This window comes from Micropterus dolomieu, linkage group LG11 (assembly GCF_021292245.1).
Source record: "Micropterus dolomieu isolate WLL.071019.BEF.003 ecotype Adirondacks linkage group LG11, ASM2129224v1, whole genome shotgun sequence".
Taxonomy (NCBI): Eukaryota; Metazoa; Chordata; class Actinopteri; order Centrarchiformes; family Centrarchidae; genus Micropterus; species Micropterus dolomieu.
In genome coordinates, this window is record NC_060160.1 from 7344595 (window position 1) to 7367012 (window position 22418).

The window sequence follows — 22418 nt, forward strand, 5'->3', positions numbered from 1 at the left end:
GTAGTGGAGTAAATAGTATAAAGAAAATACTCAAGTAAAGTGTAAGTACCTCTAAAATTGAAAAAAAAAAAAAAAATACAGTTAATGCAAATACACTCAATTTCCAGCACTGTTTAATTCAGAACAAAACGGGGACCTCAACATTAGAGTTAAGAAGCCTTAAATTAACCATGTAGGTCATAATTATAATGATCAAATTTAGTGATTCTCCAAGAAAATAAGGCTTTTCAACATAGTAGTAATGATGATACATAAACCACAACTACCTAAAATACAACAGTATTATGTATTTACATAGGGCCTTTACAAGCAGCTGAAACCTAAACACAAATTAAATAGGTTCTGGTTTCATTTCTGATCCTGGTCTCTTCTGAAAAGAAACTCTTTGGAGTTAACTATCAAACATTGATACTGAACTTTACAGATGCACAAACATGGCAACATTTGTTTGATTTTTTTCTTACTATTTTTAACTTGTAAAGTTTAAATTGATATGTTTTTACTGTGTTTTGCTTGCACACCTGTGGCAGCTGTCACATTTTTGGGGATCTTAAAATAGTTCATACTAATACAAGTCAGGGGGCTATGTGCTTTCAATGCTGCTCGTTAAGAAATTAATGTTATGTGCTTTATAGTTAAACAGCAATACAGACGCACAGAATAAAACAGAGGAAATTTGGCAATAAAAAGTATGTAAAATGGCATAAATATTATGACCTTTTGATCATCTATTTTTGAGAATCACCTGATGCCTCCACTAGAACAAAACTGGCAATCATTTTATTTTGAAGGTGAAATCATCTTACTTCCTGTACTATCCAGTCACTCACAGCAAAATTACACGTCTCTCGTTTTTCCACCCATGTTCCCTTAGGAACATCTGACTCCACTATCAGCTCCATAAAAAGAAAAAAAAAGAAAAACAGACCCATGTGGGTTTTTTGAAGATTTCCACACCTGACAGACTGAGTGTCAGATGTGTTAAAAATAAAGACACAGGTAAACTACAGTCTCCTCCAGTTAGTGACTATCAGGGGAAACACCCACACAGGTAAACAACTCTGTCTATTCTCAAAGGGGAGCTCACTGACAGTCTTGTCCGTAATAGACCTGAATCCTCACAGATCTGAAACCATTTTGTAAGTAGTAAATGAGTTTGTGCTTCACTAGGTTTTATCATACTAAGATTATTTCTGTATCCTTTAGAGTCCATTTTATGTTTTTGGTGGCCATGAAAACAACAAAATCCACATCTGTCTTCACTCCACATGTGACAGCGAGCTGCAAACACAAACATTAAATCTGACATACTGTCCTGTCGCACTGAGACCAATTAGTGCAAGTTGGTGAAGTCAGAGGATCAGCAGACTAAAAAAGGAATTGATGGAAACGAATACTCACTCGTCTCCCCCAGTTCCTCCTATCAGTGAGGAGTAACTCGGTGCATCATCAGCTCTGTTACATCAATCTCGCAACAACACAAAATTAAACCAGTCCATTTATGTCATCTTGTTAACAAAAGCTTTTTTATTACAAAAACAGCATACATTAAACATTTTGCGAAGGGAATGCAAAGATGTTAACAAACCTAGCATTGTCCCTCATTTTGTCATTTTATTTTAAATTAAAAAAAAAAAATGTACAAAAGTGCTTACATGGTGCAAATAATGAGGAGTAAAATGTCTATAAAAAGAGGAAGGTAAAGAAAAAAATTTACATTATATTCAACTTCTAAAAATGCAGCAGAGCAGGAGAGATGTGACTATATTACATAGCAGTAAAAAGAACCCAAAGCTACTCAGGAGCAGTTCACTAGGTAGGTAATCCTCCCACAGCAGGACTGCACTGTAACTGTTAACATGATCTGTAAATCAAACATACCTTATTACTTAACATGAAGTTAATAAATATTGCTTAAATAACCCACAAAGCTCGCGGGTTTCTGTTTAAACTGATCTATTAGTTTGACTACAGAGTAAAATCTCCTCTCAAGCCTGACATTTGCCACTGACAGTAATTATGAGTGATATGTTACTGACAACAACAATAAATCTCCCATTGTTTGCTAATACAATCACAAATTCTTGTGAATTTTAATGGCACTTTATGTCAATAATACCTCTAGATAACTCAGTCCACAATACAGAAAAGTGAGAAAATTCTAATTAACAATGTTCATTTTGGGCTTTTATTGTTTTTCTCTCATAACAGTTTCCTCGTCGTTTGTGATGAGTGGAGCTACAGTGAACATGTTGCTGGTGTAAGGCTAGTCATGAATCAAGACTGAAGAGGCTCCTCTCTTACTGACCTGTCGATCCCATGATCAGTAACAAAAATGTGTTGTAAAACAGACGTTTCCCTTCACTCACAACCTTATGGTGGAGCTCTGGAGTTTTCTCCCAAAAGTGAGGCATCTTATCCACTTTACTAAGATCCGTCAGATCTCCGGCAGCGGCTCAGTAACTGTTCTCATGACCTGCTAAAATGTAGAGGTTGCTGAGGGCCGTGGGGTTGTCTGTGGGTCGGCTCTCCAAAACCACCACCCTGCAGGTGAAACACAGACACGGCAGTTAGAAGATTACACAGAGATGCTAAAGATCCAGCCAGCAGCCCGTTAGCTTAGCTTAGAATTTGGACTGGATATGGAGAAACGGCTAGCCTTGTTCTGTCCAAAATCTGTTCTACTAGCAGCTGTAAAGCTCTAATTAACATGTATCTGGCTTTTTGATCCGTACACAACCACAACTTCTTTTAACACTTTAAACAGACATAAAATAAGATATAACATAGTTTCATAGGCATTCAGCTTTTCATCTAACTATCGGCAAGATAGAGAATTACAGTATTTTCCAAAATGTCTATTCTTTTAATACTAATTATTTTCAAACCAAACATCAGCCATTGGTTTCAGTTCATGGTGCTGTGGAAACTTCAGTCAGTTATGTCATCCTAACTTTGCGTGTAAATCAATGGAAAACAACAGTTGCCTGGAAAGTAAAAAACAGTGGAATAATGTGAATTGTATATGTTTCTAGTTTTGACCGACTGCCAAATAAAACTACAAATCTCTCTCTTATAAAATACTGACTTTAGGGTACTGACTTCTGTCACCAACATAACTTGAAACTTATTTATAGTGAGCGAGAAATGCTGGTAATCACAAAGCATCATGTTAATGGTATGGATCTACTCGGAGGCCAGCGTACTGGCAGTTCATGTTAGATTGCACGTTAAGCGTCCATGTTAATCGCTGTGATCCAGCTGTCAGTCAGATCAGGACGGCAGTGCGTGCATCTTCAGATGGCACGCGTCTCGTGGTGGTGACAGGTGAGCAGGAAAGCTACAGTCCATACTGTCCGTTCCATCAGATGAAATTACAGAGGCATGGAGAGACACTCAAACCAGGCTGGTAGTGCCCGGGCGGCAGTGAATAAAACATGGGGGGCTGGGCAGAGAGGCCTCGCTCCGGTGCCACAGGCATGGAGACTCCATCGGGAGTCTTCACTGACTGAACTGCACTGCTGGGAGAGCCTCCTGCACTAAGAGAGAGGGGTGCTGAGCTAAATCACATCCTGCTGTGTCTGCAGCTGAATCCAACGATCATCAGACCATTAGTCACTCACACAAATGAATCGTCAACTATTTTGATTTTTTAAAGCAAACATGCCAAAAATGATTTGGTTTCAGTTTCTCAAATGTGTGGATTTACTGTTTTCCTCAGTTTTTCTCATTGTAAATTTAATCTCTTTGGGTTTTAGACTGTTGGTCAGACCGGTAGGTTCTGGGAAATCAGGATGAGCAGTAGTTTCACTACTTTTTGACATTTTTTCAGACTAAAAGATTAATCAAGAGACAAACCTGCAGCTTAATCAATAATGAAAATAATCATTATTTTAGTAAACACTCCATTAACTGCAAATATGTACTCACAATTTGTAAACAACTGTGCCATGCCTTAATGTTTGGCAGAAAATTGACCAGCAACTATTTTTATAAGCGACTCATCATTAAAAGTCATGTTTCAAGCAAAAAAAAAAAAAGATTTGTTGCTTTTCTCTCTTCTCATGTAATGGTAAACTGACAAAATGATTATTTTGTTAATCTAAAGCATAAATGGCAGAATAATCAATAATGAAAATAATTTAGTTTAGTCACTGCTCAAGTTATTTAACATGCAAAAATTCCACTGGCTTATTTGCAATTCCTTTGGGTTCTAGTTTACTGGCCTGACAATATAATCCCATTTCACGAGTTTACGACTACTTACTTTACATTACACAGAGAAAATGTATTAATGTATCAAAAAAAAACAACTGACTTATCCATAATGAAAATGATGATCTTTTAAAGCCCTGCTTTGTCATATTGCAAGGAAGCTAACATGTTACAGCTCTGTTTTTAAATCAAACGGGTTTGTGACTGTTAGTGAGGCGTCTAACATTTGGCTCAGCCTTCATGTCTCAGAGCTAATGAAGCAACAAGCAGGAAATAGAGAGAGTGAGGTCATTCAAGGATAATGGCAGGAGTGCATTCAGGGTCAGCAGAGTAATCAGAGAGTGAAATCTTAAAAACAGAAAGAGATGAAGAGAATAAGCTTGGAGTTAAGATGAAAGCAGAGTCAGGAGAGGGAGGCATGGCCTGCAGCAGGTCAGGTAGGGACAGAGAGACAAGAGGCAGCAGCAGATGAGCGCCGTGGGCTCACAACACAGCAGGTGAGCAGGTTGTTTGGTGGTTTCCAGGTAACAAGACCTGAGGGACGACGGCCATAATCTCGAGTGCCTGGTATTATGTAGGTCATGGGGCTTATAAATTATAGCAGTATTGGTGAAAAGACAGACAAATAGTATAAGTGAGGAGGTAGAGTGCGACCCTATCTCTAATCCTGTATGTTTCATAAAAGAAACAAGATTTTTGTGGTGCGTGCTCCTCCACTGGGTGTGCTTGCTCACTCATCTGCACTGATGGAGCTAAAGATGGAAATATCTCTGTACCAACCTGTCAGATCCAAGGAGGCGGAAAACTCTGCTTGGATCACAAATCTCCTGGGTCACCTGCGAATGAAAAACACAAGTGACTTAAACTGACAAATGTTTTTCTGTGCATCTGAAGTACTGGTGTTGCAGAGGGGGGCTTTGAAGCGCATGAATAATGACGCACTGTTATACGAGTGCTCCAGCTTCCTCACACTGTCCATGCAACATGCAAGTAGGTTAATTGGTGACTCTAAATTGCCCTTAGGTGTGAATGTGAGTGTGTGTTGTTGTTTGTCTCTGTGTGTCAGCTCTGTGATGAACTGGCGACCTGTCCAGGGTGTACCCTCTTGCCCAATATCAGCTGGGATTGGCTCCAGCTGCCCGTGACCCTGGATGGATGGATGGAGTGTCACCAGAGAACCTTACACTCCACAAGGGCATACAAAAATCTTCTGTATGTCTTAAGCTGGGCAAACTCTGGACAATTGTATTAATCTTATATGTTGTGTTAACTCACAATGCACTTTTTAATTGGCCTATCTGCACGGCCAAAACATATGACTTCTACTATATGGCCAAACCATATGTATCAAAAGATGAGTGCTCACACAACAGTGCTCACAAAATGACAAACAACTGAATGTGGAACTGAAGAAAGCTGGATAAGATGCAGACTGGTCTGTTTTCTTTTTATCCCAGCACACTCTTAATGATTTTAACTTTTAATAAAGCTTGTTGCCATTATTTAGCTGTTGTTTAGCATCTGTTTATTGGACAATCTCTCAATCAATTTCAGTCAGAAAGTTCCCATCCTGTATTTTTTAACTTTGGTGGTAGGGCCACAGTTTACATTTTCATCACGTATTGTGCCGTTAGCAATAAGATGTCTGTATGTGTGTGTTTTTTGAGACTGTAGGTAACTGAGGGCTGTATCTAGGGTGTTACTATGTACAATCCTGGAGCATACCTGTTCTAGTCACAAGACATAGCCTGACAATTTGCAGTCTAAAATACAAGGGCCCCTTTAAAACACACTCTCACGTGTTGACATGTCATAAGAACATGTCGACAGATGCGAGATAGTCGCCGTGTGACACCTGCTAGGTGCAAGTTCTTGGCCTTGGGAGAGATCTGATCTGTTTAAGTCTAAATGAAAACAAGGTCTCGGGTGTTTCGGAGAAGCACCCACCAAAGCAAGCACGGATCAACAGGCCTGCCCCCCTTGAATGCCTTCGCTTTTGAAAGGAATCATAACAAGACAAATGCTGAATTATTTAGTGCTGTTCCCTGTTGTGTGACGGGTTTCGTTTATGATTGAGCATGAATTTTGCATGGCTGCTGACATTTCAAAAATCCTTGCTATGGGAGAGCTGTCAAGCCGGGCTAGGCACAGACTGGGCAAGCAGACCTTCTGTTTCATCCGAGTGCTGCAAGACCACGTCTGACACGGTGAGCTTTTAAAAGCGTGGACCCTATCACTTTTCATAAAACAGAATGCTTCACCTCCCTGCGATCTCTTGAACTTTTATTCTGCTTCTGAGCGAGACTCGTGATCAGGTTAACATGGAATCCCTCTGTGAAAGGGGTACAAATTCATTAACTCGGCCTGACACAAAGACACTTTGTCTGGCTCCACCTGAGGTCTAATTCTCCTGGGATCAGCTACAGCATGTAGCCATGCATATAGGGTCTTTGTTGACATGAGCCAGAGGTGTTTGTTCATGTGTAGAACAAACAAGCCTGTATTCAGGGACGTGACAAAAACTGCATTCAGAGTTTCACTGGGAACACATGAAAATTGATACCGATATTTTGGTATCAATATTGATTCTAAAGTAGCTAACAGCTTTAAAATGTTGAATTAGTTTAATGGTAAGTTTTCTGAGTCGACTGGCATCTTTACTTCCAGGATGCCATTTCTTTGTAAAGACTGAAAACTGTAGAAACTTTGATGTGAAGACAATATCCTTGACTACAGAGTAGAGAGTGTTTTCAACAATGAATTGGTGTAGTATCAAAGTGAAAATGTGTGTTTGTGTTTTAATCTAACTACTGGAATAAGTTTTGCTATTCTAAGGTTCCACCCGGCTGTCGTGGTCATGGGATATTTTACCTCATTAGACTTGAAGCTCTTTCCCTGCATGCCATGTTTCCAGAAGGCCAGGACGCTGTCCTGAAGGCACACTGTCAAAAGAGAAAGGCCATGTATCAGTGCTCAACGGTCTGTATACCTGTCAGCTTGCGTCATGTTGGGATTTTTTCCCTTTAAAGGTAAGGAATTTTCAGTGAAATGTTAAAAAGGTCTCACTCAGAATCACTTCTATTTCTTTAAACAGTCAGTACAAGACCAGTTTAAAAACTTACCAACAGTTCCGATGCAGAAGTCAAAGCTGAGCTCAGATGCTAGCTTCTTGTTGGACTTCAGTCTGCCCTGAAGATTAACAATCTTCAAATTTTCTGTGGAGAAAAATAGTAAAAGGCTGTAAGAATGATAGAACATAGCTACTTACATCTGGATTGCACAAAAGCTGAAGGCACAGATTTTGGTCAAAGCTGAAGAAAATAAATTGTACTTACGGTCCAAACACACCAACACTGTGTCTCTCTCCAGCTGGGTGACATGGATTGCATCCACCTGTTGATTAGCTGTGAGAAGAAAAGGTACAACAGTAACAATACTGTTCTTTAACATCCCCAGCAACGTACAATGTACAACGTGAGGCTGCATTGCATTCTGTGGAGGCTCCAGTGAATAGACAAATTGCAGACAAAGTAGTTTCTGGAGAAGTCATTCGTTTCACCACAAAACACACTACATCCGAGTACATGTCTGACTTACTTGTTCCCATCTCTGTGAACCAGGAGGAGCAGGAGTTGAGGTTGATGGTCTCAAAGCGGACCACCTGGCCCGGCTCTGTGCCCTGGCTGATGGCCACACACACCAAGGGATACTCCTGCTCTGGGACCACCAGCATCTCAAACACCTTCAATGGGCTGGGAAGAGGGAAGTCAAAGTGCTGCCGCAGGAAGAGAGAGCCAACAAGAGAGCCAAGGGTTAGTATCAGTGGTGTTCTGATATTTAAAGACGCTTTATTTTGTAGTATAGAACTAGAGACACTTTGCTACAGGTGCAAAGAGCTACACCTGTTTAGAAGTGTTACACTTCAAAAACTACAAAATGAACAACTTGGGTTTCAGAGCTCAGAAGCAATGGACAACTCTAGTTAATTTAAGTTATCCTAATCCTTCTTTCCTTGCACAGCTACATTTTTAATTCTAACAGATGGGCTACTTAAAGGGGCAATATGTAGTTTTCAGTGGCCACTAGTGGTGCGGTTTAAAAATTGCAACCAGGTGTGTGCAGCACCAGCATATTGGCACAATTCGCCCGAGACAGCTTCACACAACATGCTGGAAACTCGGGTAAACTCCCTCTGCAACATTACAGCAATATTGTTATCAGCTTGAGGTAGAACTAATCCATGCTGGTTACATAATAACAATAACATAATTTACTGCATTTAGCCGACGTGATAAAGCAGCGTTGGCTCGCCTGCCTACTTTTCAGTAACAACATAATTTGTGTATCTTTCGCTGGAGGCTCAGCATTGTGAGCACAGCTACATGTATTGGATGATAAACATCCATAAAACAACAGTTAGCGACCTACACTGAATATCATAAATGTGATTGTTGCCACACTTTATAACAGTTTTACTGCAGTAAGTAATATTACTGTATGGATGGGTCTTCTACTGTGTTTTCCTGCGGCGTTATGTTGCATTATTGTATATTATGTGGTTCACGTATGTTACAGCGACTGAGACGTTGGAGAAGCTCTGTACATGAGAATCTGTAAAACCACAATAAATTTAAATTGAACGTTCTAAGCAAACAGCGGTAGATCTGTGCTAATGTTAACTGACTGCTTCTGCCATGCATCAAGGCTAGTATAAACAAATCGCTCCACATTTGATTTGTACCGTTACATAATTTCTTGCAGGCTAAGTCAACACTTTGACATAATACTGGTAGCACACAGGATAGTAATATGGGTTGAGTTAGCCGATGAAGTCATGTAGAAAGCCATAACTTTAAAACTATAGTGTATTCCACCAGATAACGTTAGCAACTAGTCGGTGTTAGCCGACAAGGTAACAATAAGCCTTTCCGATGTTGACTATTTTAAACAGACATTACCTGATTCTCATTTGGCCTGACAGGCTTCAGCACATAAACCTTAATTGTTTTTTTGTATTATTTCGATGACTTTATGTTGGAGTCTGTGTTGTGCTGGGTGCCAGTTGTTTTATGGTGTTAGTGGACTGCATTTCATTAGCTGTGTTGTTTCTGAGTAGCAGAGTAGTGGGCTGTTCCAAGCAACAGAGAAAACAGGTCTGTTGTTCATTTCTAAGTGAGGCTAAAGCCCATTGACAATATAATGCAGTAAAATTTTGATTTATTAAGACGTGATTTCATTCAAATAGCCCCTTTAAAGAAAAATATATGGTACAACCCTACAGCAAAAACATGTATTCTTACTTAGGACATTTGTGGAGGAACAGTGAATGTTGATGAGATAAGTATATAGCCAACTGACCTTGATGAGCATAAACCTCTGCATGGGCTCATACCACTGCAACAGGACAATCCCAGACTGAAGCGCTCCACACAAGTACTTGTGGCCTGTATAAGGATTTCTCACTGTAAAGTACAAAACACTGTCAAAAAGTGAAGTACGACTGAACTATCGAGGTCCTTTATAATTTACACAAATTTAAAACCCCACTCACATTAGTGCATGATAAGAAAAGTCATAGGGGCTTACAGAACAAAAACATTGCAGTAAAGTAAAGGGGAACACAACTGGTACAGAGATGTTCTTCAGTTTAATATGATAGAAGGATGAGTAAATAAAAAAAAAAGTGTTTGGGAGGGAAAGGCCACTCACCAATGCAGCACTTGTGACAGCCCTTTGTGTCGGGGATCTTAGTTGTCAAGGCAAACCTCCTGAGGAGAGAAAACAGTCAATCTGTTGTGACCACAGTCTTAAAAGAGCTGATGACGTCTAGAATCAGGGAAGTCGGCCAGTTATTCTCCTTTTTTCGACCACCGTTTTCATGGTGGTAGACAGTGAAGAGCACAAAAAGACTGCACAGCATGAGTGCAGAAAAGCAATTATGACCTTTTCACTGAAATGACACGAGCTGAAAGAAGAGACTAAGATTCAAACCAATAACTCCAGGCACGTTGGTCTCACCTAGGTAAGATTTTGTCTGGGAAGCGGTGAGTTGTGAACTGAGCAGCCAGGCCGGGCTTCTTCAGCTGCTCAAACAGCCCAATGAGATTGTGGGAGTACAGCTGGAAGGTTTTCCCTACAGCAGAAAACAGTATATTTAATCATCAGATTTCCAACTAAAAACAATAAGTAGTGTAGTAGTAATCGATGCGAGGAGTTAAAATATGTCATTTTAAATGTGACAGACAAGAACTTTTTTTAAATTAATATTTTAAACATAATTTCCCTTAACAGATTTCAGATCCCATAAAGAAGCTTTCACATGTAGAAAGGTTAGATGTGAACAGGGGTAAAAACAGAAGTGTGAAGATGATGTGAAGCATGATTACCTTCTGATGAAGTCAGTTAGTAGAATATCAAATCAAGCCAGGTGAGAGGAGGATGGACAGTGTCCAAGGGAAGAGGAGAAGAAAAAAGAGGTTAAGTATACAAAGGGGCAAACTGCTGAAGGTAAGACCGAATGCAGACCTCCTTGCTCAACTGTTAAACCAAGAAAAGGCTTTGGCGACCATGACAGCCAAACAAAGACAGTTTCATTTCAAATGATGATTTGAGTATTCTGACAACATCTAGCTAGTCTGTTATAATATATAAGAGAAACTACACATGCTTTTGCAGATAGTATAGATCATAACCTACAAAGTAAATATATCTGATTCAAAAGGACAGGCTAAAAGCCAGATATGTCACTCATGAATCACTGTGTTACAAGGACACCACTCATACAGAGGCTCTCTGATAGCAAACAAAAGCAACAGTTATTGTTGGGCTGCAGATATGGAGTGCCTGTCTTGCCCTCAGGGGCGGCCAGATAACACAGAACAAAGCAGCAGCGGGTTATGACAGTAGACAGTGAAGCAGGAGAACGTTATAAGTTCATCACTTACCAGATAAAGACATCAGGTTGTTGTTGATAACGTACAGCCATGTACATTTCCTCGGGAACAGCTAAATAGGGAATTAAACAAAGATGGCACAATGACCATATAGTCAGACATTAGTTTTCAAAAGATCATCAATTGACTGTTCACTCCCCTCCCCTGAACAGCAACTGTTCAGTCATAGCTTAGCAACTGTATGTAGTTACAGTCAAGGCACTTTGCATGAAGCTTTAGTAAGAGCAGTACTCTGAATGCGTAAAGAATAAATTAAACTGCTCTGACATAAACTGCAATCATAAGCAAGTCCAGCTAACTAGCCTACTACCTACAGTAATAACCAGGCATTACTTCGATGGCCAAGGAGCACATCATAAACTAAGAGATTTGCGTTTTCTAAAGACACTGGTTAGTCCTCATCCTAAAAACCCTCTTTCTTGTTTAAGTAAAAATTGAAATATCAGGCATGTGATTGGCAAAGGGCAAAAAAAAAAAAAGGCAGGAAAATATACTGAGACCACCCGACACCCCGATTAAACTGGCGGCGGCTCTAACATGGAGGTAAAGCAGGACCCATGACAATAAGTTATTTAATGGATGTGTTGCAGTGGGAATCAAAGACAAGGGTCTAATCCGCAACCTCTCTATAATAATTATTATTTTGTATTCATTTTTACCAAACTTCAACAGCTAAATGTGCAACATGAAACATGAAATAATTGAGTCTATAACTAAATAATAGTAATAATAATAGTAACTACTAACTTTCAAATTAGTTCAGTTGAAGTTAATAGATGATTTTTAATGAATAACAGACAGCAGCAAAGGTTGTTGCCTGTTTTAGACCTGGTGGCCTGACTGTTAAAAAAACACTTATATTCTTCAGGAAACTCCAACAGCTGATCACTCTCTATCTGTTGGAAACTGTAGGAAAAAGTTTGACATTTCAACTCTGGCAGCGGGCGGGCGTGTGCGTGAGACGAGAACGACTGCGACAGTTTAACGGGATCACGCCAGTCACACAGAAGCCTTTGCCATGGTTACCTCGCGGAACGCTTGTTTACCTGTCTGTTGATGAGGAGCGCGGAGCGACCCGTGTGAAAAGGCCTTATATAGCCTAAACCTTGTCACAACCATTCACAAGAAATTAATTAATAACGTGAAAAACCTTTAACATAAGGACGACTTAAAAAGCAACCATTCACACAGCAAAGTGTATAGGCTACATGAGTGATCAATAGACAAGTCAAAGTAAACATTAGACATAGCCTCTAACAAGCAATAATCAAAACATTCCCAATTAATCTGATCCTTACTGTCAACTCAGTGTTGGGCAAGTTACGCAGAAATAATATTACCTACTAGTTACTTAGCATAGGCTATAGACCTACTCCTTAAAAAAGTAATATTAGCTTCTCTACTTAGGCCCACTACTGGGTGATAGCCTATTATAACGCCACTCTCTCCCGATGAGTCCAAGCATCACTGGCAGCAGCGGCCGGAGTTTCTCTCTGAGTTTCACGTTGCTGTGTTGCTTTAGCTGATGCTTCAATTAGCCTAAGTATAAATGTAGAACTGTTCGCGGTTGAAAACTTTTTGCTCGTCGCACAAAGTTTACAACGGACGACAATGTTCTTTGCATCTTAGACTGTGACACAGTAATGGCAAATAACGTTACTTACAGCTGTCGAAAATACCTCTCTCTGTTAGGAATGTGGTTTTTGTGTTCATGTTTCCTGTTTAAGTCTGTTTTTGGTTCTGTCTTTCTCTGTGTAGTCTTTAGTTAGTTCTTAGCCCTGTGATTATAAGTTACTTAGTATCTGTCTTGTCTCGTATCTTAGTTCCTAGTTGGGTGTCTTAGTTCTTAGTCCTGTACATTAGTTCATGTCTTTAGTATTTACTCCTGGTCTGTGTTCTTCTGTTGGTTGTTATTTTGCCCCATGTCTGCCTGTCAAGTGTTCCGTCTGTTCCCCCAGTTATCTCTCTGCCTGCCTGTGTCTCGTCAGTCTCATGTCCCTCACCTGTGTTGCTCTCGCCCTGCTCGTTAGTCTTTGGTGTGTATATATGTTTGGTGTTCTCTTCAGTCTTCGTCCGGTCATTGTAGCGTTTAGACGCTCTGCCTTATGTTGTGGTTTTTCCTCGTCTTGCCCTGCCTGTACCCTGTTGTTCCTGCAGTTTTTGGATTACTTGTGTCACTGGATTTTCTGTTGGATTACCTTTTGTTTGGACTGTTTGTTTTGGATTCCCTGGACTCAGCCACTACATTTGTAAGTGAGCTCGCCTTTTATTGGTATTAAAACCCTTTGAACTGTACCTGCCTGTTCCCGTGTCTGCATTTGGGTCCACCAACCTTCTCCACCCACACATAACACTCTCTCCCTGTTCTCCAGTTGTCCTTTAGCTTCTTGGCTAACAGCTGACTTTAATAACAAAGTCCGGTGCCGCTGAGCTGCAGCGCGGTCGCGCATTCACGTCAGGGATGGTGCGTTCAGTAGCGCTCCGTTACTTGGATTAGTAACTGTAATAATACAGCTGTTTTGGAAATAGTAATCCGTAAAATTACTCTTTACTGGGAAAAGTAATTTTGCAGTAGGCCTATTACTGTCCAACACGTTACGTACCACTGATGCGCGAGAGCGACTGTGTAATCACTGCACATGTGTGGAATTGGCAGCTGAGTGTAAATACTTAGAAAGGAAGAAAACTTTACACACGTCAACCTAGATCCTTTCCATTTCACTAGGCCAGGTCCTGTACCCCCCCCTTTTATTTTTTTTTGATACTCTAGTCCTCATCAATCCATATCAAGCTTATAATACTAGAACTGATAAGTTCAACAATACAATAGTGCAATAAAAGAACAATTCTATTTCTTTAATAAGTCGTGTCTTCTACATGGATCATCAACTAGTGATCCTGCTGACTTTGAGCTAATGTTAACTTAAATAGCTAGTTAGCTAATAAGTAATTATTTTAACAAAGACTGGTTATAATAATAATTATATATATAGTTATAATAATTTAGCTGCTGTTTACCTGCTCCATTGTGGCTTCATGCAGCTCATTAAGATTCAGCGTATAGATGCCATCCTCCGTCCCAAAGATTAGGTACTGATCTAGAAGGAAAGAAAATATATAAAATGAAGCATTGGCTTTAATAAAACATGTCAATTCTGTATGCTTGTGGGTGGACCACTCTTGTTGTATGAAGCTGTACCTTTGGTGTCTGGATGAATCCATGATGTGGCACAGTTGATCTTCAGTGGACAGCCATCAAATACTTTAGAGAAACAGGCTCCCATCTGAAATGAAAAGCAGCATGGCTCAGTTCAGGCAGCCTCTGGCACGGTGAAGCGCTAAATGTCAGCCAGGGTTTAATGAGTTGGAGCTAGAGCTGTGCAGAGCAGGAAACCACAAAGCAGAAATCTCTGGTGGACCCCAAACATCTACAGAATGTATAGCAGCAGTGTAGATATGGGTTTAATAACAGTGTCCATGAAACCAGGCCAGCAGGGAAGAGGAGTCTGAAGGACAATGTAGAGGATTCACTCACCAGTACTTTTGGAGTGGGTGGCAGACCATTGATAGCGGGTTTCTAAGTAGGAGTGGAGGACAGAGAAACAAAATGATGTAGATGCAAAACACAGACAAAGCAACAATAATTAGTTTCAATTTAGCTGCTTACTTTAGCTCCAGGCTCAACAATGAGCTGAACAAAAAAACAACAACAATATGAACTGTTGTCTATTGTGTGCTGTCAAAGTTAATTAAATGTTCAACATAAGTGGATTCCAAATTTCCATCTTTAACTGTTAGTGTTTGGATCTGACAAGGGGAATAACATATTTGAGGTTTCAGTGCAAAGCCAGCCAGCTAGTTGGAGACACTCCACATATAGAATATAGGCTCTTAGACCACAGATGACATTTTCATCATAAAACCCACTGAAACTAAAGATGAGAAGTGTGGCTGTCATGATTGAAATACATATTGTAAATGTAATATGTTGCTGGAATATCTTTAGACTCACAGGGAATTCCTTTTTCTCCTTCCGGTGCTGTTGGTTTGGCGGTGGCTTGGAACTGTCTCCATTCACGCCGTCATCCGAATCATTATCTGTCATGAGAGAGCAGGCAGATGAAAATTACATTAATCACACTGTCAAACATGCAGAATCTAAATCCAAACATTAGACACATTTACATCAGGCTGCCTTACCTTTACATTTAGATTTACTGAGAGCTTGTAAAAATAAAAACAAGTGCTCATTTAGAGAAAACTATGAAAGGGATGTGAACAGGTTATTGTACATAACTCAGACACTACAAGTTAGGGAAGAAATGCTGAGGCTCACCAGGATCAGAGGCGTGAGACAAAAGGCCGGGGCTGCTGACGCTGGCAGAGAGGAAATCTGAAGACGAGTGCTCGACCTTGGTGCCCTGCTCAGGTGTGCTCTGTCGGCGAACAACCTGGCTTGCTCCGTTCTCGGAGTTAGGGAACCTCCGAACTGTCACAGACCTCTCATCATTAAGGCCAAGCTCCTCTGATGAGCTGTTTAATCGTGGCTGAGAGGGCATGGGGATAGACAGTTTGGTGTTAATTCAAAACATGCTTCAGTACATACACTTCTAACCTGGATTCTAATTGTAAGATCTATACAGTGGAAAATATTTTATAAGTTGGGCTCTCACCTTTGGGGGCAGAGGAGGAGGAAACCCTGGCTTGAGGGTTGACCTGAAATCAAGTTGTTTTTTTATTTTATATTTTAAACTAGTAAACTAGAACAATGAATGTTTTGCCCTGATACTGATATCACTCACAGCTCTACTTCTTCAAAGGCATCTTCAAGATGGGCGATGTGTCCCCTGCAGTAAACAAGCAGTAATCAGTGCGGATAATAAGACTCGGAGAGTGTTAATGGTGCAAATGTTAATGTAAAATCCTTCTTCAGAGATAAAAAAACTCTAAGGAGAAGAATGGGGGGGTCATGGGATGGAAAACAGGAAAATACATTTCTAGAGCTGTATAAAAGTATTTTTTGTCTTGCTAGACAAGACTTTATACTTCAGACATCTCTTGAGGTCTGTCATGACTTACTCTGATTTTAGTTTGAAAAGGACTAAATCAATGTCTGCAGTGAGTCTTTCAGAATTTTATATGCCATCTCTTTATTCATCCATCCATAAAACTAGAATCAACCCAAGTAATGCAACTTTTACTAAGTTCTTTGGATAGTGCCCAAGGTATTTAAAGATTGTTTTTAAAATAGCAATGGACATTATAGTACCGCCTTGACCGTGCAGAGTTAAGTCCGAGCAAACAATAAAACTGTATTGTAATAAACTGTTTATTTATTTTCCTGTCTCTTTCTACATCAAACTGTTTTACCTGCCTGCATATCTCAGACTCATGTATGCAGTTGTATGCACAGTTTGGATCTACAGCTATTATCACACCACACATGGTGAATGGAGGGGTGTCACAGAGGGTGATGGCGGGCACTAAACCGCACTGCAAAAAAGGGTGGGGATCAAGTGAGGAGTGGAGTGGAGTGGAGGGCATAGGGTGCTACAGTACACACTGTGTTAGTGTTACCGTTGGAACAATTCGTCCTCAACGCTTTTGAGAAGGCTCCTTCAAGGGACAAGGAGAGAGAGAGAGACCGACAGCAAAGAGAGGACAGAGAGAAGTGGAAGGAAAACAGTCAAAAGACACACGGACAAGTGAGAAGGAGCACGCCAAAGCAACATTTCATACTGCAGATGGGGAGAGTGAGTTCATGCACAGACAAAGGTTAGCTCTAGTGAGTAACAGGTTAATGTGAGAGACAGTGAGGAGCATCCATAAGTGTAAACAATGGACAACAGATTACAGAACTCACTGACTGTTGTTAAGACAGACATGCTTTAGACATGTCTTTTTATCGTTGTTTATCTGCATTGTGTGCTTTTAATATTAACAGAATCTACAGAAGTAGAACACATAATAAAATAAATTTGAAATACTGTTTGTTTCTTTTCTCTCTCAATGAATCTTAAGTGACGCGTAGAGAGAGAGAGAGAGAGAGAGAGAGAGCGAGAGAGCGAGAGCGAGAGAGAGAGAGAGAGAGAGAGAGAGAGAGAGAGAGAGAGAGAGAGAGACTTCCTGTGACAACAGTTTCCATGGATTACCTGGTTGTTATTCCTCCCTCTGCAAAGGGACTCCAGGGGGAAGGGAAGTCATTATCTTTATTCACATCCTGTGGAAAGCCACACATGCACAATAATAGAATTGTGGATATACTTTTACTTTTTCTACACGCACTTAAAATGACTTGATTACAAACAGAAAGTTGCACTTGAATACTTGTACTGATTAAACTGAATATGATCATCACCATTTCAGAATGAGCCTCCGTTTCCTTCCGTAGCGGTGGTTCAAACTGGACTTTGTCAACTGTGAATTAAAAAAAAATCAAGTCAGTTTTTTAAATGTTTAATCTTGCACACACCTTTGGCACTAGAGGGCATCAGTGCCCAACACTTTAAGACACACAAAGCCCTGGGAGAACCACCCATTAGTTGCAGGAGCCTTCGAAATCCCTCTTTTGGGTCCATTCTTAACACAAACACATGTAAGAACGAACCAAAATCAGATCAGCTGCTTCCACTACAATGTACCTGCCAAAATACCTTTACTGATTTATTATGCTACTATGTGAACTTTCGGTCTGGAGTATAAAGACTAGTCGGTCACCAAAGACAAACACAGATTACACTTGACACTAACCAGATCTGTTCACTTTAGGGAAATATTGGTAAGAGAGCAAGAATTACACACAAATCATGGAAAAGATTCTTCTTAGTTTATGTTTGAGGTTACATTCTTTCAAACAGTTGATGCCATAGAGGAGAATGATTTGGTATCCAGTATAAACATGATGTGATCCTGCTGTAATTATAAAGGCGAAAGAAATCAACCAACCTGCCAATAAATACTTCCACATAATCAGCTCCTCATTAACAAAGAAACCTTTTATTCAAGAATTCAGACCACAGCTTTTTTTGGTGCTTAAGTTAAGCTGATAACATGGAGGTGCTGCAGCATTTAAAGGTACAGTGTGTAAGAACTCAAACTACTTTCCACCTGTGGAACTCATACTCCAACAAATTAGGGTGCAGCGTATCACATATCGGGTCATAACTGCTGTTAATTGCCTTTAGCTAGTTAGCTCAGTTAGCCATGCAGACATCTTAGCGGTCCTATTAGCTAACTGAGTCCGAGCGGGCAACAGAACCAGCAGCCTCTCAGTGATCACAGCCGGAGCTGGACCGAACACAGCCTCCAAGAGTGACAGAAGTCAGTCTGACAACAGGGAATGCAGTACCGAAGTGATTTACAGGGTTTCTAAACAGGACTCTGACTCTGGGAACAACAAAGGCACAGAGGGTTCAGGGGGGACAGGAGAAGCTTCAAGTGGGAGAGGAGGCTGGGCATCACAGAGGCAGTGATAATGTGTAGGACCAGAATATTTTCACAACTAACTCGTTAAATAATGGTTTAATTTCAACCAAACCAGAGCTGGTGATTGTTGAAAGAGTGGAAAGACTAACCATAGTGGCTTGGGTGAGTTTAAATTTTTCTGTTTCTGTTGAGTTTGAATGAAGTGTGTTTCAAGATGAGTTAACAAGGCTATTCAGTCGGGGAAAGTGAGAAACTTTAATTCAGAAGGTGTACAGTTGTATTTTTTTATAAGGAAAATAGGTGTAAGAATATTTCCTTTCTTGGCATTTTGTGAGTTGATTTTGTTTATTTATTATAAGCTAAGACTGCTTGTGTATTGTAACAAACTCGCCGCTTGTACACATCTTTCAGCTGACACTACGGTTCCTGAGATTTGGTATCACACTATATCACCTCCAGGCAAGTATTATTTGGAGATGGGACGCGCCGGGGCTAGCTGGTTAGCATGCTAACTTCAGTAGAAATCTCAACACAATACATAGATGTCTTTGACTAGTCAGACCTGTTACTTCTGTACAATCTGTTCTGTACATTCTGACAATGTTAGTTTGTTTTTGAATGTTTTAAATGCTCTAAATATCTTAAATTCCTACACATTGCAACTTTAAAACACCAATAACAGTGAGGTGGTGAGGTACTAAGAGACAAAATGGTGAGCTTTTATAGAGCTCACCTGTTTAAATTATGTTACGCATAATTAAGTACGGGCTGCCTTGAGTGAAAGGTGGTTGCCACCCACTAGGTGGTTAAGCAACCAGGCTTCATTCAACACACCACAGCTCCACCTGTTTGCCCAGTTTTGGATTAGTCAGAGTTGGGCACTGCCAAGGAGGCAATGGCCAGAGCAGGCAGGAGCAGACGTCAGCGGCTCTTCAGAAACCTATAGTGACGTCATGTTTTATACAGTCTATGGGCGAGACGAACTTCCTTGTTAGAATATGATTAGTCATTGTAATGTAATTTTAGTCTAGTCAGTCTAACAGCAACCAAGATGTCACAATGTCCAAATTATTCAACCTTATTAAAGCTTAATACACAGTAAGTAGCCACCCCATGCAGAGGATCTCACCTTATTAGTGCCACTAAAATCTCAAACACAGCGTTCTGTTATGTGCTACAATATGATCCTATTTCTCAGGAAGTCTTAGGAGTGAGCTAGGGAATTATGCAAACACACACTGTCTCACTACACTGTCACTAACCTGCATCCCCCCTGTGTCCCTCAGTGAAGCTAGGACTTGAGCATGGCCCTCCTTGGTCTGTCCCATAGTTTGCTTTATGTAGGAGGGAAAGTCAAATGTAATTGTGAGAAATATAAATAAGACTAAACACGAAGTGCATCTGGTACAAACAATCACAGTACGAACGAGCACAATACAGAATGAAGCACAGCACATATCGCTACAATTAAATACAATGAACATCCAACAGAGACACATATCGAACCACTGGACTGGCATCAACCCAAAATTATGAAATGAGAAACAGTCACACTTCTGACACAACAGGCACATCACAGCGTTCAACTTTATCTACAACAACTTCCCTGAAGGGTTGCAAAATACCATGTTTACACAATCTATCAAGCTGGATTCTCGACCAAATTCAGTACCGTCAATTGGTGACTGAAAACCAAATTCCTAAAAGAAACCTTTCTGACCCCTTCAGATAACTTCTTTCACATTATTCATTGAGAGAAAAATGTGGGACAGTTAAAGCTATTTGTAAATAACACGCTACACAGAAATAGTTGTATGAAGATGGATTCTACTACATCCACTTTCTCTTCCGTGAATCCCCAGGCTATTTTTATACACACTACCACATGCTGTGTTTTGGAAAAGTGCCAGCTACTGCTGCCGGATTACTGGGATGACCCTCAGACAAGCTGCCGGACCTCTATCAACCTAACCAGCCACGCTGACTGACATGCTGACCAATCAAAGGAGGGTTGGGGGTGGGGGGTGGTCTTTGCGATGGGTTATGGCTTTTTGTTCACTTACAGTCTATCTCTGAGCGTGTCCTCTCAGCTCTGGCGTGTTTGTTGGTGGAGCGGATGGTGTGTCTGACTGCAGAGATGGGCTGAAACAAAGACAGAGAGAGATTGATTAAAAGAAAAGGAAATAGGTTTTGCCATTTAGGATTTATTATTTTTATTAAAATATCTAATATATCCGTGCAAATAACACTTGGCCTATAGCGTACACTGGTAAGTTACTGTGCTTTCGCTGTATTTACATTGCGACAACTCCCAGTCGGTTTTCCGCTGCCACAGCCGCTTTTAACTCCCGTGTTACATTCAGTAACAGTTCCAGCTCATTATTTGTCCATACAAAAATTCTTCTGTAACTGCGGGATAAACCATCTGCTTCATGTTTACATCGTCACGCTCATGCCCAGTGTACGTGAACGGCCACTAGATGTGCGTTTTCAGTTGTTTTAATGTAGACGGAGATAAACTCTGATGCGCAGCTAAAACACTGGTGTGGACGGAGATCTTATTCATTTTAAAACTCCGTTTTTAAACTAAAACGGAGTAGTATGGATGGGGCCTTAGAGGAACACTTAGACAAGACACGTGGGTAAAGTGTCATAAAATTATATAACACTAACGTTGCATTGCCTTGAGATGTTTATCTTTTGAAATAATCTCTAGAGAGAAATTTTGTATGTCAAGTTAAAACTGAAGTGAGAGCTACGTTTTGTACTGCGTCTATGTATCATGACATTATTATGCATCCCAGGGGATGTTTGTTTGCAACAGGCTCCACTACTTGCAGTCAATAGGCTTCGGGGGTTTTTCATTCATGGTGGCCAAGACAGTGCTACTGCTGTCAGGGGAAGAAAAGCACAATGGTCTTTTAAAACTCACTGGTACCACCTCTTTGGCTGCCACATAGATGTGATGTTGATACCCGTTGGAATAATAATGTCGAAGGGGAGAATCGAGAAGAGGGGGAGGGGACGTTTTAGGGGAACATAAAAAAAGACTTTAGAGAAGCTTACCTTTTATCGGTCATTGCCAAGTTGCTGAAAATACATACTGTGCTAATATTTACATTCACAGCTGTTCAAAAGTCTGTTCTACTATAACAAGACAGTCAAAAGCATCAACAATACATTTTCCTATTTCCAGGTATAGACTTTCTAAAAGGTTGTTGTTTATGTTAATGTATTGGGTTAGGTAATAATGAGCGGGACAACAGACGATAAATGTCTATGTAAGTGCTGAAAACAAGTATAATATTATAATTATTTTAATTATGGTGAAAATGGACAATATCTGGTTTTACAGATATTTGTCATGACACCCAGCTTGAAACCGGACCAAACCCAGACAAACTGGGACATTTGGTCACCATAGTCTATATCTTTGATCACTTCTGTGTAGGCTATGCAGACTTTTAATTTCATTCTTAAATTTCTCAACAAAGAATTTCCCCCAGTCTCGGTGTTATTGACATTATGGAATCAGACATCACCTCAAGGTCATCGTCGTCCACCTCACTGTAATGCTGGTGGTTGTCTGGGTTGTTCATCTTATCTAGGAGGTCAACAGCAAGCCCTCTTGTCAAAGACGTCTGGGACACATACACATGCTGCAAGAAACAATAAGGCAAGTTACAAAAAAAACTGGTGCATAATTTAATAATAACAGTTTATACTAGCAGTCTGATATCCCTAATCTCACATCCAACGTCCATATAAACTGGAACATCAAAATCCCTGCAGAACTGGATATCAAAGACCTACTTTCACTGTTAT

At 40.3% G+C, this 22418-nt stretch overlaps 1 protein-coding gene across 7 annotated transcripts in view; it reads right to left on the reverse strand.

The window, feature by feature from the left end:
- Window positions 1–1507: 1507 nt before the first annotated feature.
- Window positions 1508–22418, reverse strand: part of map4k5 (mitogen-activated protein kinase kinase kinase kinase 5) — a 36264-nt gene continuing 15353 nt past the window's right edge. For 4 of the 7 annotated variants that reach the window (XM_046062282.1, XM_046062285.1, XM_046062286.1 and 1 more), the window contains 23 exons: window positions 22136–22252; window positions 20657–20735; window positions 19856–19927; window positions 17527–17585; window positions 17321–17388; window positions 15971–16015; window positions 15842–15884; window positions 15505–15715; window positions 15181–15266; window positions 14704–14745; window positions 14368–14452; window positions 14187–14266; window positions 11160–11220; window positions 10602–10604; window positions 10234–10348; window positions 9925–9983; window positions 9574–9677; window positions 7813–7990; window positions 7551–7619; window positions 7338–7430; window positions 7087–7157; window positions 4996–5051; window positions 1508–2544 (listed from right to left, as the gene is read on the reverse strand). In XM_046062282.1, coding sequence (XP_045918238.1) covers window positions 2457–2544; window positions 4996–5051; window positions 7087–7157; window positions 7338–7430; window positions 7551–7619; window positions 7813–7990; window positions 9574–9677; window positions 9925–9983; window positions 10234–10348; window positions 10602–10604; window positions 11160–11220; window positions 14187–14266; window positions 14368–14452; window positions 14704–14745; window positions 15181–15266; window positions 15505–15715; window positions 15842–15884; window positions 15971–16015; window positions 17321–17388; window positions 17527–17585; window positions 19856–19927; window positions 20657–20735; window positions 22136–22252 — 1884 coding nt within the window. In that variant the 3' untranslated portion in view covers window positions 1508–2456. The remainder of the gene's footprint in view (window positions 2545–4995; window positions 5052–7086; window positions 7158–7337; window positions 7431–7550; window positions 7620–7812; window positions 7991–9573; window positions 9678–9924; window positions 9984–10233; window positions 10349–10601; window positions 10605–11159; window positions 11221–14186; window positions 14267–14367; window positions 14453–14703; window positions 14746–15180; window positions 15267–15504; window positions 15716–15841; window positions 15885–15970; window positions 16016–17320; window positions 17389–17526; window positions 17586–19855; window positions 19928–20656; window positions 20736–22135; window positions 22253–22418) is intronic. The other 3 variants (XM_046062283.1, XM_046062284.1, XM_046062288.1) reach the window with 3 other exon arrangements.